This window comes from Lethenteron reissneri, chromosome 24, assembly GCF_015708825.2.
Source record: "Lethenteron reissneri isolate LAM-NWPU_2019-01 chromosome 24, ASM1570882v1, whole genome shotgun sequence".
NCBI lineage: Eukaryota > Metazoa > Chordata > Hyperoartia > Petromyzontiformes > Petromyzontidae > Lethenteron > Lethenteron reissneri.
In genome coordinates, this window is record NC_083802.1 from 6,406,645 (window position 1) to 6,426,431 (window position 19,787).

Consider the following 19,787-nt stretch of genomic DNA (forward strand, 5'->3'; position numbering starts at 1 on the left):
GCATGGGGGACACTTTGACTCATAACAAAGTAAAAACATATTACTGGCTCAATTTGCACTTTACAAAGTGGAGATTAAATCACGTTGAGCGATCAAAGAGATTGCACATGCGCCAGTGAGTACCTGCTCCTCTGCAACCAGCAGAGATTTCATGTTTTGGTCCATGACTCGCAGCTCTTCTTCCAGCTGCCGAACCCGGCTGTTAGTTGGCACACAAGCCGCCGATGCCAGCAGGGTTAGTGTACACACCCGCGGTCAAACCATGCACACAAGCGATTATACGCAGGCAGCAGTAATGCGTGACTGGCTGCACTGAATGACAAAATTTTCTCTCCACAGGGCAAGAGAAAGCCACTAAATGCAGGATATATCAAGTCTACCAAGGAAGCTAAGTTCCTTTTGGGAGTATATCGTATCACGGCTGAGTTTTATATGTGGATTTTTTTTATTTTGCTCAGTTGATGTTTTATTTATTAGTCTAAGTGTATATAGTTATTGAAATGGTACTGATAAAGACACAACATTCCAAACGAATCCATAATTTAGCCGACAGGCTTTCCTTAGATTGCATGCAGCCTTTGGAGTTGAAAACGGTCTACCAATCAAAGCAACAATTAATATCCGTATATTTATGTGTATACATTGATGATATTGCTCCCAATACGAACAAAATGTTAATTATTAATGGTTTCACACTGGGTTTAAGCGCAAGCATATACTTGTGCAGAAATATGCTTCATCCCTTGGTTTATAGTGCATGCAACGGTATGAAGAGTAAATTAAAGGGTTTTTGTTATTGGTTGACCACAACTGATGAGGGATTTTGGATAATGTGTGCTGCCCAACATTGGTGGTCATTGCTGAATGTAAAGAAAACCTCCAAAAAACACGTTGGGATTGTTTTAAGAATGAGCCAAAAATACTTCACCAATAAACTGTTCAATTTAAAATATGAAAATGAATGCTTTGAAATAGATGTTTTATAACGGGGCCATCTCAAGATAAAAAAAGGTGTCAGTTTTGTTGCCAGATAAAAGGGTAAAAAACTATTATCATGAAAGTTTGGTGTTAAGTGACTTTAACAATCAGTAAGTCAACACCACCTATTGAAATGGCATTCACATCAAAACAAATTTGCTTCATATTTAGCAAGGACTAGCAATCAAAGGGCAGCTAACATTATTAATAGTACAAATTGTATTTTTAAAATCTTAACCTAGACAATAGCAAGTAGTTAGCTAAACCTGTTCACCTTCCTAAAGCACTGCAAACGTACACGGATTTGATATAATGCAAAACCAAATTATGCTATTAACAACTGCATGCCAAACTATAAGGACACAGTGAACTTTAACAGCCAGCCTTCATGCAAGCGTTAGGCACATTTAAAAATGTCTTACAATAAGCAGCTCTATTAAAAGCACACAAGAGACAACACTAACATGACATTTCAAGGAAATGTGAACTGTTGCCAGCAGTTTTTAAACTTGGAAAAGTGATGATGGAAGATTTGATGCTATCAATATTTGGATGAGTTACTCTGTGACTGGTGTGTTACACTACAGTATTATTACAAGACTGCAACATAATTTGAACAGCTAGCTGCAAATGACATTGAGACCCAATAACAATTACTTCATAATAAATGCATCGGGTTTTTTTTTTATAAAATAGAAGCAGAACACAATTATCAAACAGCTATGATACAACACAAAATTTACTGCATAGGTGAACTGTATGTGCATATTAAAAAACAGCACATTAGATTATACACATTTACAAATATATCCATATATATATAAAATCAATGTGTCTCCCGGCTCAAACGAGCAATGGGGCAGCACTTATGACTGTTAAAGGTCCAAAGCCAGTAGTGGACGTTCTTCATGCCATGGCTTGAAGAAGTTGGTTACAAAAGATGATCATTGATGATTTACTTTACTGACCCCAACGGGTGAAAAGCAAAGTCAAACCACGATTGGGATTTGAATTTCCAACCTTCAGATTGTAAAGTGCCTTACCATCCATGGTTCCACCTCGCTTGACATATACACGTGTAATTGTGTATATACGCTGTGTATTGTCCATGGGTGTACATGTAGTTGGTAAAAAAATTATTTTTATTTTCTATGAAAAATGTGAAATTTAGATTGCGGGAGACTCACGTTTCTCCCACCTCCGCACGCTCTTCTGTCCTCTCCAGCTCCCCCTCGATGATGACCAACTTACGGGCCACCTGTGGCACGCGCGCGCACATACACACACGTATCTCGTCTAAGCCCTGTACTACATTGCCAATATCATCCTACACTGAAACGATAGGTAATCAATGGATGAGAGACAGATCTGCTTATTTATAATTGTAACTATAATGCACAAATAAAACTTTCAAGCTATATTGCACAAAGTTGTGTTGGCACAATTAGAATGTACGTAGCCAACCATGCTATTCGGAGGTGCGGGACTTAATGTTGTAGACACAATACGAATACTCAGAGAGTGCTATCATTTTGATTAACTATTATTGAAATCCCTTTGTTAATTCACTGCTGGCTTCCCTACCCCATGTCCCTTGTAGGAATGGTTTGACTAAACTTCACCTCGCTTGTCAGTGCGGGTTAAAGAGCGGGGGAGCAGCCTAGGTCCAAGGACCGGTTGACATATTACACCACTGATGTTGGTTCTGGCCAGGAATCACTCAGAGACTTACAGCACTCCCCCAATAAGTTTGAATTGCTTCTTGGAACTACGGCACGCTTGGCAAGCACTTTCCAAAACCAGGCATAACCCAGGGGACAGCGTTTGTAAAAAAGCAAATGATAGCTTGAGAAATGAATGGGACACTGAGTTCAAAACCACAAAGCTCACCTCTTCATACTTGCGATCGGCCTCTTCAGCGATGTGCTTGGCCTCTTTCAGCTGGATCTCCTGCAACTCCATCTTTTCTTCATCCTTGAGGGCCCGGTTCTCAATAACTTTCATGCCTCTGTGGATAAAGTATATTCAATTGTATCGTGTGAAGGACATCAAATTCAGCTCAGTGGGATACACGTGCGTAACCGCTGGTGTTTAGGTGCTATCATGTACCCGATATAAGAAAATATGTATCGGCAGAGAGAGGAGACTAAGCACGAGCAAGTGGCCTTCACTGTGGTCTGTAACCAAATTGAGATAATACACTTTATCCACTGATGTGCACAATGTTTCGAAACCAATTTAAGTTTCCGTTTTCTGTAAACCACACACGTAACTTTTCATCACAAAAGCACATCACATTTGAGCAAGATTCAATTATAATAATATGAAACAAAATTGCAGTCGCCAAACTTAATTAGATGGCATGCCAACTGAAATACTATTAATCAGAAAGAATGATTAAAGAAATAGTTTGCAGCAGCTCGTATTTGTACTACCAAAATATGTCTTCACAATATTTAGTTTGGCATGCCACTGTACATAAATAAAGTTACGGCTCATATTTTTATTCGAAATTCTACACTGTGAAATACAAATAGCTTGCCTTGTTTTTTCCAGACAGTTCACTATGAGTATATTGATTACCATTAGTAATTCATAGCATTCTGCACATCTCACAATGACGCCATAGGCCACTCCTATCCTAAACGTACGGAAGCACTGGCAGACAGGTGTACGTCCCCTATCATGGAGTTTCCACCACGCGCATTAACATTACCTCTCACTCTCATCCGCAGCCTTGGTGGCCTCCTCAAGCTTCTGCAGGGCTGTGGCCAAGCGCTCCTGAGCCCTGTCCAGCTCCTCCTCTACGAGTTGGATGCGTCTGTTGAGGGAGGCCACATCGGCTTCAGCCTGCATTTACAGAGGAGAAACCAGAGCAACATTGAGTCATAGAGCCACAAACACATTTACAGGATGTACTCTCAGCATTCATTCATAATAATAAGTAATACATCGGTTTACGTCGGGGATGCGTTCCTGAAAGGTGTGGTGAATATTGAAACAACGTAAATCAAAGCAATGTACAAGGTAGGTGGAGGTGAAGGCCGAGGCGATGGATACAAAAAAATTAACCCGTAAAAACAAAGTTTTTCACTATAAATCCTTTATATGCGTGGCGGCTAGAGTCCTCTCGTCCTCTGGCTTGAGATGGCTGCCACCTATGGGTCAGATGATTGCCTGCCACCATTAAGCAATTGGTAATTAAATATAATTTATTTTTTCCTAAAAGTGTAAAATTTTGGAAAAAAATTTTTCACAAAAATTAATTGTCACGCACAACGAGTCTGTGTGCAAAATGTCAGCTCGATTGAATCACGGGAAGTGGGTTAAAAAACGACCGAAAAATTTGCACGGTCGTAAGCGCGCAAGCAAGCAAGCAAGTGAACTTAATATAAAGGATTTAAAAAGGACGGATGCTGCCAGCGACATAAGTGTGGGATGAGGCGACACAAATCAGGTCGTGGTATTAATAAAGTTGAGGAGGTATTTACGAAACTTCGTAAAAAGGGGGGAGATGTAAATTGGGGTATCACTGTGTAATCAAATTACTCTGCCACTGTTTTTTTCCTCCGTAAGCATACCATAGTTCGCCTATACAAATTGTCAGCTATGAGGCCAGACTTTCAGCCAGCCGGCCTGACAATCAGGAATTCATTTTGTGAAACTAAACAATAATATAATAAAAGTATTCAGAACAAATGCTTGAAACTTTTACCATAATGATAGGTGACATTACTTTTCTTTTGTAAGTACATGTTTACATTGTTATCATGCCATTCCAGTACGATCAGAGGTTTTCAAAGTAAAATTTTCACGCAGACCTGAACTTGGCAAATAAAAAAAGATAAAATTACAAATTTTAAGTGACTGTTAAAATCAGCTCATGGGGTGCAAACACAGATCACTTTTCTACAGTGTGGCAGCACGGCATTACATCATGTTTGCTTCAATGCTTCGCAGCAGTGTCTAGCCAGACGAGAAGAGAGGAGGGCTCTTTCACTGTAACATTCCACGCATTCTTGCACACATTCAGCCTTGCAATTGATTCTAATCCACTTAAAGCCTCTTACATGACGTGAATGCATTCTATAATACATTTGGTATCAAGACTAGTCTTCTACCACTACTGACATTAACTAGTAGTGATTTGTAACATTACAAGTTCACGACTTTGGAATATGCTAACGATCCAATTATGTTGTTTATTAAAATAGTGTTTAAAGGACCAGCTCAGAAAGCGGATTAAATAGAATGTTATATGGTTAGACTGAAAATAGTGCAAATTAAATTATTAAACTAGGGCACATGAAAAATAAGCAAATAAGTAACTCACATATACATTAACATGGAGTACTACATCGCCATTGAGCTAAGTAAGATGCGGAAAGTTCCCAATTAACACGAGCAGAGTGGTATTAAAAGGTCAAGTATATATGTAAACTTTACTCATTATAAATTCAGGTTATACCATTAACTGCAGTAATGCTTGCAATTGTGACATCTTTTTCCCTAAAGAATACCAAGTCAATAAATTAAACCAAACTGCATTTCAATGGGGTCACCCTTACATATACAATGAATAATACATAAACTATAAATATACCTGATCTACGAAGAAGTAAAACCTACAGTATAAACCATACTTTGCCATATAAGGTAACGCCTGGATCTTTGCCTCCTGACAAAAAAAAAAGCCAGCTTCTGTCTTCATGCCCAGTTTACGGTCTGGCGATGAAGTAACTTGGAAAATAAATCCTCAAAAGCCCTTCAAAACAGGGCGGCTGCTGCTGCTGCTGGGTTTCCCTGTAAAGCAGAGCTCACGCTTTTAGGCAGAGCAGTCCACGCTCGCATGCGCTCATTGACAAATTTGCTGCGTTCTTTAAGCAGAAAAAGTTTTCGCCAAACGGCTGTCAAGGACGTTTTAAATCAGCCGCACCATTGCGAGAAACCAACCCGCGATAATAGATGTTTGCGAGTATTATGTTCCAACGGTAGCAACATCTATAAAAAGAAAAATTCAACACAGTCAATGGTGGGGTTTTTTTGTTATTCGTGTTTATGCACCACTGCCGAAACAACAACACCAAATCATTTCTATGAGCAAGAAAGAAGCTACATGGAATTACATGTGGTATTTTATGTTTTTTTTTCCTTCTCGAACAAATGCAATCTGCTTCCGGCTTTTTGGAGAATGTATTATTCGCAGTTTGGTTTTATTTTTTTAAAAAATGCACCGTAACATTCAGTAATGGCTACGGAGACAAATAATAATGCCTCGTCGCTTTTACTGAGCAGTAAATCCCGTGAAAGCAAATTTAATTCTGGCCAATGATTAGCTGCACATTCATTCAGCTAGTCAATTTTTTTTTCAAGAGACACAGATAACAGGTATCAAACTATATAAATTTCATATTCTTGGTTCTTTCTGTAAAGTCACGTAGAAGGGAAATAATAAAATAATATTAATATTAAACAATAAAAATTCCCACGACGTTTCGACTGCAACACAAGCAATCATCATCAGGTGTGAAAACCCACCACTTTGTTCAAATTTTCTTGCTGTGGATTTCACACCTGATGATGATTGCTTGTGTTGCAGTCGAAACGTGAGAATTTTTATTGTTTTATATTTATATTATTTGATTACTTCCCTTCTACGTGACTTTACCAAAAGAACCAGGAATATGAATCCCTGCAGTCACGAAAGCTTTAAATCAAAATTGTATAAATTTCAATTTATATTGTATTTTTGCTATACATTTTTTTGTGACAAATGATGAAAAAAATATATAACCAAATAAATGCAGGTCTTAAGTGTGCATCTACAAATTCCCACAACTTGTTACCTCCACTGAGCTGGTTAGCACGAGCTTAAAAAGTTTTGGCAAAATATCTCCCGCATATAAAATTACTGCAAAAATAAATCCCAAGAGCATTGGTTAAAATAAAGAAGCCGATATGAATGACAGCTTGCAACATGCATTCATGGGCCTACATCATAAGGGAATTTTGGTAAGCTATACACTACTGCATAACCCGAGTCAAAACCATTTTATACATGAAAATGTACAGAAACTTCTGAATGCACAGTACTCACAAACATATAAAACACATAGAATGTCTGCTCGAAAGATAACAATTGGTCGTGTTACAATTGTACAAATAGATATATTAATACATTTTAGAATTCAATACGTGTGCTGCGGTAAATTGCATTGCATATATTACTGGGCCAGTCTCTGACCGGGTAACAAGAGTGTGTATGTTCAACAGGACTAAACTGTGCTGATGTCCAACAGAGGTTTTCATGTATATTTAATACATGTTGAAATGTCAACTGCTCGTTGCTGAAATTAATTCCAAACTCCCATTTCTGTTGCAACTGTGGCCTAACATGACCATTAATTACATAGCATATATGCATGCAATGCAAAATAATGTGATGCTTAAAAAGACAACGATTGATTATGGGCTTGGGTATAAAGATTTCAACTGATTTATCTCTGGTCTGAGAAACTGTTTTCTATTTTTCCTGGAACTTTGCAAATTAATTTAAATGATGCTCTTAATTTCTCTGGAGGCTTATTCCACATTACAGAAAAAGTCTATTGCAAAAGCCATCAATTAAAGACAATTGCAAAAAAAAAATCTACCAAACTAGGCCATTTTTCAAAGACTTTATAATCACTGTTACCAACATCTAAAATGTATTGCATCAGGCCAATGAAGACTATAATCGTTTCCCATTTTGTCTTGTGAAAATTATGTATAAAGCAACAAAATTGCTTACATATGGTCAAATCGTATAGCTCTGAAAGGATATTAACCATTCCCTGAAGCAATTTTTTTTAAAAAATGTTTAACTATATGACCTTGTATTGTGGCTGCCTTTTAATGGGGAAACATGTAGACCAAGTTAGTTTAAACATTCTCTCCAGAACAGTGAATGAGGTAACAATTTAATTACATAAAAACTGGTATAGTCATTATTATTTTATCCTCATAAAATATGACAGTGTCCTATGCACATAAAGCACAATACGGAACAAAACCAAATCATTAAAAAGTGCATACAAAAACGTCCACTTATCCGTTGGGACATCTCTCATTATCATCTCCACATACTGCTAATATTTCATGAAGATGTGGCAGGTTAACCTGCAGTATTATGTTCTAAACTTGTCAGCATGCTTTGCAAGCATGGTGTTCGAGTTAACCGAGTTACATAGGTAAAAATAAATAAATAAATTAACTCCTGACGTTTCGGAAGCAACACAAGCCTCCGTCATCAGGTGTAACTGCTCAAGTAAAATTGCTGTAGCGTGTGAAGGAGCAGTTACACCTGATGACGGAGGCTTGTGTTGCTTCCGAAACGTCGTGAGTTAATTTATTTTTACATTTTCTACCTACGTGACTCTACCGAAAAAACCAAAGAGTATGAATCCTTGCAGTCACGAAAACTTGGAATCTAGAACATTAATACCAACATTTGTGTGTAACCAAAGTAAGCAGATACAAGTTAGAATCATGATGGCCCAACAATGCCAAAGAAAAGTCTGTCTGGAGTTTTCTACTGTAATATCTTACTTCAAGAATACTGTCTATCACACAGGAATTAACTTAGTTACAGTGTTGCATAGATCCATTTCTGGCAATAAGGCCATGACTGAACGATTCCTGGCAACACGTTTGTCTAAGAGCCACAATAATACCGTTAATTGATCGATTATTCCACCAACACCAGAGGCAACAAAAATGTTTCCCGTATAGCATAAACCACGGCATGCTCAGCAAACATGCGGTATGAGATCCTTATGGTGGAGGTTTAATTTAGCGGCCTTCTACCCAACCGTTAAGCAATGCCACAGGTCAACTGGAGAGGTCACTGGGCACAAACAAAGAAAAAGTAGCACTCATTCACACGCAGAGACGTTTTTCAGCAACTCAAGTCTATTCATCAGCGATTCTGTTAAGGTGGTCATTGTGTGCCCCTTAAAAGCACCCAAAACTGGCTAACAGTGCAGTACAGTATTCTCAAATCGTTCACATGTATGTGGATAAGCTATGACGTGCGCTGTATTAAATCGAATGAAATCTATTGCATTGTATATCTTTTCCATTTACAAATGCACTATAGGCCACATTATAACACAACAGCCTATGGATCGGTTTGTATATATTAAAACATGCATTTGGCTCAGCATTGTATTGAGATTATAAAAAGTTAAACTAAACTATTTTTACTAGATAAGGCTCACTGAGCTATACAGTATAACTATTTTTCAGAAGCGACCTGGCCACAAATGATAGCTCAATAAAGTGGCTTATCATGTGGACATTCATAGCTGCCAAATACTCGAAACGCATGTTTCTAAATGTGGAGGGAATAAAAAACCGGAGGACCTGGAGGAAAATCCACACGACCACGAGGAGAACACGCAGACTCCAAATATACAGGCGTCGGAGTCGGGATCGAACCCAAGACCTCCTGTATACCAGGCGAGGTATTTAACAGCCTCACCGCCATGGTAAATGTGGACACATCACTACTGGAAGATGGGCCTCCACAAGTTAGAGCTCTTAGAGAGCCCCTTTTAGAGTGTCGATGGCCTCTTCCAAGCGGGTCACATGTCTTGGAAGAGGTGCTACCAACTGTGGTATATGCATTTAGAATATATACTGGGTGGGCAGGGGCGTAAGGGATTAAGAAACTAGTCCCATTGTTTCGACTGAAGCACCAGAAGAACACACCTGCGACCTTCAGTGTGATAACCATTGTACCACGGCAGCATTCCCAGATTGTCTTAAGTGGAGCATCACAGAAATGTATTAAGAGGTATGCATTAATCGTTAAGTACACTATACTAAACAAACAACATGTAACTTCATCGCAATACATTATTCGCTTGTTGAAGTCATTATTCTATTTTTGTTTTTAATACTAGAATTAGAATAGGCTTTTCAAGATCAGAGTCGAAATCGCATCAACAAATGCTCATATTTTCAGCCCCCCCTCCAGGATTATGCTCGCATTCCAAGTGCACCATGCATCTGTCATCAGCCTTGCCTAATGCCCGGAGTGAAAGGCCCCCATTGATGTTGCACAGATGAATGCTCCGACAGAATGATGTGCAAAACTGCATTCACTGCGATTTTCCCCAAGCTGTTAAAAAGGAAAATGTGGAATTATTTAATTCGTTACTTAGCAGAACCTACTGCAATGTGGATACACGCAGATTAAATATATTGCCTCGCCTTGCACGCGTGAATTTCATTAAATAAACGAGCTTATATTTAACTTACAAGTGTATACAGTTGAATATTTTTAATTGAGCGCTGGCTAGACAGATTAAACTACGGTACTGCGGTGTTATACAAAACTGCTAGCTCGGAGTTTACAATGTACTTGTGCAAAATCACCCCCTGGCTTCATGTATGCGAGTCATTATACGACCATTAAACATCAGTCACGATGTCTTTTAGCGCATTGACTTGAACGTCTAAATGGCATGATGTTCGGCTCTTGCCAAGTACAGTACATAAATGCCACAGCCTGAATTTCCAGACTTCAGAAGCACAATTCGAATCCTCGCCGGCACGGTAGCATACAGGGTACGCTCGAACAATATTTGACAGCAATGTTGTTTGAATTATGGCCCATTCGTCTTGAGAGATGACGGACGGCCCCCAGAGGGATGAGGAAAACACTGGGACAGCGACTGACGCAAGGCCCCTTCTTGTTAATATACTGTACGCCAGAGGAAATGTAACAACGATGATACTGATGGTAATTAGAATTGTAATGCGCCGCAAGAACATAAAAAAACACTACTCTGGATGAATTAATGGGAATGACCATGATTTGTTGCTGAAGTATGCATTTTAAATATTCACAAGCCACGTGTTCAAGATAAATGTCACTGCCATCGCCTGCCATGACTGAGGTTATGGACAACAGTGACGTAAAACACTTAAATACTAAAATTATTATTAATTTCATTGCACAATTTGACTACAATCATAACGACATTGATGTCAATCATGACAGTCAAATTTCACTCTCACAGCCACGAGGATTGATTTGCTGAGGATAAAAATAGCCAGTGATTTCCATGACAATAAGCAACAAACATGTTTCGAATAATTATGAGGCCTGCTGAGCAGTATGAGGGTATGTCTACTGTATACGAACAGCTGAATTAGACAATCGCACATCAGCACCACTGATGGTGGTTGGTGATGATTGAGATTATGAATTTAGTCTACTGATTCACATTATGTTGATGGCGAATTCTATAACCATTTGTTGGAGGTTATGAAGTATAGGTATCTAAGGATATTGTGCTAATGCGGTGGTAGGAATATTATCATGTAATGACGATGGTGGTATTACTGTCATAACTAACACCATCAGCATGCTGATTAGAAATATAATAAAGTAATCTCCTGATATTGATCCGGAGAATGGCTAATGTAGGAATCTAATAGTGTAATCATACTGTTAATGATTACAATAAAGTGGGAGTCTAAACAACCGACTGATAATAAATTCAGTCAACCCAAAAATATGTATTGATGTAGGAACACAACCAACAGATGATGGCAAGGTTAATATAGGAATATAACAATCTTATGAAGAATGTCTTCATTAATATAACCTGCAAATTATGATGCGGTTCATGTCAGAATATGTTCAACAGATGATGGCGGAAACACAACAGGAATATACTTTAATGATGTTGGCCAAATTAATGAAAATAATCGAATAACCCACTTCTGACGATCTGAGGATTAACCCAAAAATGATCCCAAATCAAAAATGACGACATGAAGATGTCAACACTGTACTGATATAAACGCTCACTGATGGTAATCTTACAACATCCACAAGCTGGTGATGCTGACAGAAAACAAATCAACAGATGATGTCATAGAACAAATGCAGGAAATACCTTAGCATCAAATCCTCTGATTTTTTATGTTAATTGACAAAGCTAATAAGTGGATGACAAAATTGACAAAAATATGCTGGGATATGATCATATGCCAGTGATAATAGCGAGGCTAAAGTAATGATCTAATATCGAAATAATAATCATATAATACAATCCATAAATAATTGACACTGACACTAGAAACCAGAGATGGTGATTATGCGATTGTAGGAATCGAATAATTCAGTGATGACAAATTATGTAAACCAGTAATTTATGATTGCCATATAAATATATACATATATCACTTGCTGTTGAGCTTAGAATTCCGTCTATAAAGAATTAGGTTGCCATAGAAACCTACTCACAGATTCTGCTTATGATGGAAAAATAATTTACTGAGAATGACAACGCAACTGCGTTCACCGTTATGATTATTAGAATGATCCCCATATGGAAATCTAAGCACCAAAAGATGTCAATACAATATAATCCTCCAATTCTGATGACACTGATGCAGACACCTTATCAACAGGTGATAAGAATATTCACGACGATGGCAGAAAAAAACATCACTCCACCATCATCACCTACACCCTCAAAACGACCCCTCCCAACCACCACTCCCCACTTTCTCCCACCTATTTCTCTATCAACAGATCATGATATTGACGCTGTAAGAATCCACCACCTTCCCTCGTCCATCACCAAACCCAATCCACCCCCACCAACACAACTCTCAAGTCGCCACGAATTTAGGAACTGAATTAACAGATGATATTCACAACGATGAGAGACATTCATCATTATCACTCCTTTAACCACCCCATTCAAATCTACCTCCCCTGATACCCATGAGGGCACCTGATATATATTCATAATTATGATAATTCCAGCAATTAATCACATACCTCCCACACAATCCCAACAACCCCACCTCCCCTCAATATATTAATGTAATAAACTAATTTCTAATGGAGATGATAGAACTCGAGCATCTACAATACAATAACTGCCCCCATCATCGCCAAGCCCCCAACCCACCTCGATATCCAACATGATCCTAATCATCAGTTGATCACTCTCACGATGACAAAAGTCCATCACCACTCAACCTTCTCGTCCCACGCCGCAACAATCAACAGATGCCACTCTCGATGACAAAAACCCAAAAGCATACTCATGATAAAGATGATGCTCACGGTGACAAAAATCCATCTCCCCAACCCTCTCACAAACCAACCAATCGTCCCCTCCTTGTAGGCACAATCAACAGATGTGACGCCGATTGGGGGACACAACGAGTTTCACTGACGACGATCACGACGACAATGACAGATGTCCACCACCAAAACTCCTCCACATTCACCCACCCACCCAACGCAACCTTTGACCCCCCCCCCCCGTGCAATTAATTAATTAATTATTCCCCCTCTCCCCCCCCACCCCGTGCAAGTAATTAATTAATTAATCCCCCACTACCCCCCACCCCGTGCAATTAATTAATTAATCCCCCACTACCCCCCCCCCTCTCCCCCCGCGTCTCACGCGTTCGCGCGCGTGCCGCTCCGTGTCGAGCTCTCGCTGGAGGCTCTCGGCGCGCTCCTCCGCCTCGTCCGCCTGCTCCTGCAGACTCTTGATCTTCCTCTTGACCGCCTCGATCGAGTTCACGCCCGTCATCTCGCCAAAGATGACAGCCGACCAGCGCGCACCCACACTCTCCTCCTACTCCCCTCGCGCCGCGTCACTCCGCCGCAAAAAAATTAAGCAGCGACGATAGCGGCGGCGGTAGCAGCAGCAGCGGCGGGTTTTGCACGGATTATTTGCCTGTGTAATGTTTCGGTTGCTTTGTGTAAATATAAATAATTGTGGTGGTGGCGGTGGTGGCGGTGATGGTCGTTGAGGGTGGATGAATGGAGCCGACTGAGAGCGCACGAGCTCGGGGTGACCACGCCCCCTCGCCCTCCCCTCGCCCCCACCCCCCTTCTCACCCCCCCCTCTCACCCCCCTCGCCCCCACCCCCCTCGCCCCCACCCCCCCTTCTCACCCCCCCCTTCTCACCCCCCCTCGCCCCCACCCCCCCTTCTCACCCCCCCTTCTCACCCCCCCTCGCCCCCACCCCCCTCGCCCCCAACCCCCTCCTCACCCCCCCTCGCCCCCACCCCTCTCGCCCCTATTCCCCTCGCCCCCATCCCCCTCCTCACCCCCCTCGCCCCCGCCACCATTCCCCTCGCCCCACCCCCCCCCCCTCGCCCCCACCCCTCCTCACCCCACCCCCTTCTCACCCCCCCTCGCCCCCACCCCCGCACTCTTCACCCCCCACCACCTCCGCCCCCTTATCCCTCCCCACCTTCCTCGCCCCCTCACGAATCACTGCGCGGCGCGAATCGCCGGAAACTGCCCCGTTATTTCATAAAATTTGAAATTCATTTTACGATTTATTGCACTGTATTACATTCGCGCGGCGTTTCTGCCTGTGTGGTTGAGTGAGCTGTTTTGTTATATTTTACGAGAGCGAGTTTAGGTTTTTTTTTATAATTTTATTTTTGCTGCTCGGGACTACGTTGTATTTACTTTGATGGGGTGCGATGAGTGATACGGTCATATCAGAGTGGGCCAGTTACGTTTGAGAGGCCCTTGAACGTCAACAATTGAATGTCCAGTGGTGCGTGAATATTTAGCAAATAAAGTAGTTATTGCATATTAATAGAAAAGTATCAAACAATAACGTGAAAAGGTTCATGAATAAGGATATGGCTGGTCTCTGGACAATGTTGATAGTCCTGCATTGCAGAAATTTTAAGTTTATAAAATTATTTTAAAGCATTTCACCATTGCAATTGAAGGATTCATTCAAGAATGTCTACACTGACCTCAAATGTGTTTGACCTTTATTGAACTAAAATCTTAACCCGTTCGTCAACGAGGCTGTTATATTATAGGCAGTAATTTTTACATGAATAGGGATAAATGCTACAATGTACAGCAACAACTCTCCAGGTATAAATAAATGGGTGGAAACTGGAAAGTACCTGTCGTATAAAATACACCTTTCAAATAAAATATAAATAATTTGAATTACATTTATGACATCCAATTCTCTCTGGAATATTCCATTACATCTCGATGTAATGTTAAGCTTTGTTTAAGTAGGAGGTGGCCATTAAGATTGATCTGAGGTCAGACGTCTCATCGGGCACTGCTGAGTTTCTGTGCTGGAATACAGACGACCACCTCTCATTAGACCGACTTCTGTCGTGTCGGGAATTAATGGTCTCAGCCCGTCACCAATGATGCCACGAAACAAACCATTGCAGTGTGGTTCTGCACGCTCTTGAGAATTAAAAATATCGGGTTGACTGTCAAGCTGCTGCGTGGATCAGAGGTCACTTGATGGGATATTGGGAAGTTAGCTCTGTGATATCAGCAGCTTCTTTGGGTCATTCTCTAACACGTACGGTTGCACTACTCTCGGAGATCTGAATGTACAATACACGACTGTACTTCATGTGTTGATGAAGATACAATCTGGATAAAATTGGTGTGAAATATAGAAACACTAAAGTCGCATTTAAGCAAGGTGAAAGATCACCGAGGGTAAATATCTGCAGTGTTGAGCAAGGAAGGCCGAGCAAAACAGTTTCCACCAGAAGTTGGCAGAAAACTGGCAAAATCCACCAGTTTATGCCATTGCTCGGTGAACTTGATAATACAATGTGATGGAAGTAATGCAAACTTTGGGAAAATTGAATAAAAGGTTTCTCAAACTAGAAATAACTAAAAAACAAGGGATTTGTTTTTTTATATGTAAGAAAACATTACATTTATACAGGTGCAAATAGAAAATCAACGTGAAGCTGAAATTAATTGTGCCTTTTTGGATGCTTACCGAAACACTTGCATTCGAGTAGTACATATAACGAAATTTCAGATCGGATATTCAATCATTGTGAAAAGTAATACAACACTTTAAGAATCAAATATTCCAACATGCAGCTGTGTTTGCGTTTAATATTTAATGTCGTCTGATTTTTAACTCTCATTTCCCAATCTTGTAGTTTCTTAGTTTCCATTGTTTTCTCCTTGCAGCATAATTAACAAAGAATTCCGTCTATTGGAGCTTTATTTTCGCAGGTGCAAGTTAGCACATATTACCCAGGACATTGCCGTTTTCCAGCTGTATATATGAGTTCATTACAGAGCCTCCTGGCTGACATTGCCCCAGACTCGCATATACAATGTGCAACTATCCGCTTGTACATTCTGAACATTCTACACCGTTTCATTTCAAAGATATAGTGTATCTTGAAAATAACGGGCCAATTCAATGGTGTGGTGTCCTGGTATAGTGTGTTATTTTATATTAGCAAACCCCTGTTATAAGAAGACCACATTTTGCCCCTGTACAGCTTGTAATGGTATTTATATTGAGTGATTTTCTGTTCTAAATCCCACTGAAATCACCAAACATCATGAACTGGTTCTAGAACACACAATCCAATGCTGTTGTGCCGTAGCTGCCATACAGCACAGTACTACATGAATTAGACCTCGCTGGCGTGTGATGTTTCTGTACAACGTGGAGACAGCTAACACAATTCAGAATTCCTTTGAATACTGTTACAATTTTGTGCTTCGGGGGTACGATTTTCTTTTTTTTGCGTTGACATTTTTGTGCGGTATTATCCCACATTATTTCAAAGACAAATGGGAAAACTGCACTTACATTGCGTACAATATCCTGTATAGCATAAAAATGAAACGTCCCCATCCTTAGTTTAGCTTTGGATGCACATCTTTCTTGGTGGCCACGAGGTTGTGTACATTGTGCATTGATATGGAGGTCTTCCACAAAACAACTTATTTGACTGGCGACACAGTTCTGGAGTAGTACACCAATTTTATTGAGCCAGGAGGGAAGATGGACCAAGTTAACCATGGCAGGTAGCTCTGCTGCTCAGCCATATAATGACCATTGTGGTGCAATACATGAAGATTTACGTCCTTGTAATGGGAACACATTGAGGTATGATCTATATTTAATTTGGGGTTTGACCACATAGTAGTTTCATGCAAAAATTCTCAAATACCCAACAAGATTGTCACGTTTATAAATATATTATTGATTTGAAGCTTTCGTGACTGCAGGAATCCATACTGTTTGGTTATTTCGGTAAAGTCACGTAGGTAGAAAAAATAGATCACGATGTTTCGATCACAACACAAGCAACCGTCATCAGGTGTGAAACAAACACAGCAGGAGGACTGCTGACTACATCAGTCCGACTAGGTCAAATTTTACTGATACATATATGTTGATGTATGTTAATATTCAATTCAGTCATGAAATTCTTCACAGCTTCAAGTCTTCCCTTTGGACGATATCACTGGTTTTCCAATAAAAAATTGTATTTGCATTAGTAACTGCTGTTTATTCAAGTAAAACATGTTTGCAAATAAATTATAATATTAAATATGTTTACATATATGCCACTTAATACCAGAATAAAATGTACATCTTGATGTTGCAAGGAAATGTATTTTTATTAGCATATCGATTTAACGAATGCAAAAGAAAGATAACAATTTTTTATGAGCGTGAGAAGCGTCCTTTCTACTTGGGATGGAAGAATGTCACCCCCTGGTAAGTTGACGATTTGTCATGATTCAGCATCTTAATTAAATTCATATGAACATAGCATTGAATGTTGCAGCCTCTGGCCATAGGAGTGACATTTAACCATTACAGATATAAAAATGGAAAAAATATTTTACACCTGCAAGTTTATGCATGCTTTGTGAGCTCACTAATCAATGTTATTGCTAAATAAGGCATCGCACTTCTAATTTGTTGGGGTATAATGATTCACCTTCCCCATTCCCCCTGCGATTTAATCAATTGTGACAATTTGAGGCCACGACTCAATTCAATAATCAATTCTCCTTTTTCTCATTTTTAGCAACTCGTTTTGTTTATCTCTTTTACGTCCCGAACTAACTTCTATAATTGTGTTGGCTACATTAGTTTTAGAGTAATGATGCATTAGCATATTTACGCATATAATGATCAGACATTGAAAACATCATATTCTTACACGTGCAATTCGAATTGAGCCTTATCACAATACACTAATATAATCGGAAACTCATAGGAGACCCAGGGCTCGAGTTACAAAACTGGACCCCCGTCCCAAAAAGGAACTGCGTCATTTGACCAGAGGCTGCCACCTCCTGGTGGCTGGAAGCACGTTCCCATCAAGACATTGATCCACCTTTTGACTTTGCACGATATAATTGAAAGAGTTCCAGTGTATTTCTATGTACGTGCGTTTTTTTACTTCTTTCACACCGTAAGTAATCGGAGGTGTGGGCGAAGGACAACAAACTAAACACAAAAAGCATTTCTAAAGAAATTAGTTTCCTAGATAAATGTTTGATGTTGTAATCTCATTAACTTACAAATATAGTAGTGTAATTTGCTTTACGTTACACTTAGAGTGCTCTAATAATAATACCGTTCCGATTATTTACCCGGAGCATCACTGAGTCTCAAGACACTTTTTCATAAGGGTCCTGTATTGGAATGTTTAGCCAATTCCATTTGTGAGTGTTTGGCATGTGGAATGAATCTGGAGTACCCAGAGAAAACCCACCGACACATACAAGGGGGTGGTAACACTCAGCACTGCCATCTCCTGGCCACCCTACAGCTCCACGCCTTCAATACCTGGCAAACCCTGGTGTCATCCATTAAAGTACAAACCAGGGTGAAGCCTGATTGCATCAGGTTATATGCACATATTGTACATGAATGGTTATATATTTATAACAATATATTGAGAGGCAATTGCATTTATACACAAACTAAATCCAAATTGCAAACGTAATAGAGGCCTTTATTCAGTAAAGTCATGATTATGACATTTTTTCTGCTTGGGATATTTGGCCAATTTCTTTGTAAAGTATTTTTTGTGTATGGGTTGGAAAGGTGAGGACACAGATACAATTCAGTGGTAAGATGTAATTTTCACTTGAGAAAAAACGATCTGCGTTGTGATTTTTGTACATGTGTAGTGACGTAAATGGTGTCACTCGGGTGTTTGCGCCAGCTACTGGTACAGGAGTGCAACTGTGCGTCTGGAGCCTCTCTCTAGCACCAGAGTAAGTACGGCATGTCAGTCAGCCCTAGGGGGCATAGTCCTGGCGATGGCCTGAGAGAGGGCAAGTGAGGACATGGTAGCCTGGGTGGGGCACGTGATGCTCGGTCGAGATCCTTCAGGAAAGGTCTCGAAGGGGGCGTGGCGGAAGGCGGAGCGAGGCCACGCCCAGGAGCACCAAGGGGCGGTCCTCGGAGTGTTCTTGGCTCTAGATTTGAAGCTTTCGTGACTGCAAGGATTCATATTCTTAGGTTTTTTTCGGTAAAGTCACGTAGGTAAAAAATTAATAAACGTAAAATAAAATAAAAATCACGACGTTTCGGAGGCAACACAAGCTTTCGTCTTCAGGTGGAACCGTCACAGCACGATAGCTGTATCAAGTGAGAGAAATTGGCTCGTCTGTTTAATCAAACCTGGGTCCCGCGTGTCGTCTCCGGGTCTTCGTCTAGTGAACTCGCTACTCACATAGTGAGCCACATCACCTACTAGAGAACCCGAGTTAACTCGCTACTCACATAGTGAGCCACATCACCTACTATAGAACCCGAGTTAACTCGCTACTCACATAGTGAGCCACATCACCTACTATAGAACCCGAGTTACGTTCAGTGTTACCCGCTAGGGAAGTTGTTAAATAAAAGTGTTGCCTCCCAGTCCAGAGTGTGTGCCTGCGTGTTGAACAACACTACACATGTATTAGCCATGTATTTTGCATCAG

At 40.2% G+C, this 19,787-nt stretch overlaps 1 protein-coding gene across 19 annotated transcripts in view; it reads right to left on the minus strand.

The window, feature by feature from the left end:
- Positions 1–19,787, minus strand: part of LOC133346465 (tropomyosin alpha-3 chain) — a 58,820-nt gene that overhangs the window by 20,870 nt on the left and 18,163 nt on the right. For 5 of the 19 annotated variants that reach the window (XM_061558053.1, XM_061558054.1, XM_061558057.1 and 2 more), the window contains exons 3-6: positions 3,695–3,828; positions 2,869–2,986; positions 2,166–2,236; positions 124–199 (exon numbers count right to left, since the gene is read on the minus strand). In XM_061558053.1, the coding sequence (XP_061414037.1) occupies positions 124–199; positions 2,166–2,236; positions 2,869–2,986; positions 3,695–3,828 (399 nt within the window). Of the gene's footprint in view, positions 1–123; positions 200–2,165; positions 2,237–2,868; positions 2,987–3,694; positions 3,829–13,460; positions 13,849–19,787 lie in introns of those variants that run through there. The other 14 variants (XM_061558049.1, XM_061558050.1, XM_061558056.1 and 11 more) reach the window with 7 other exon arrangements.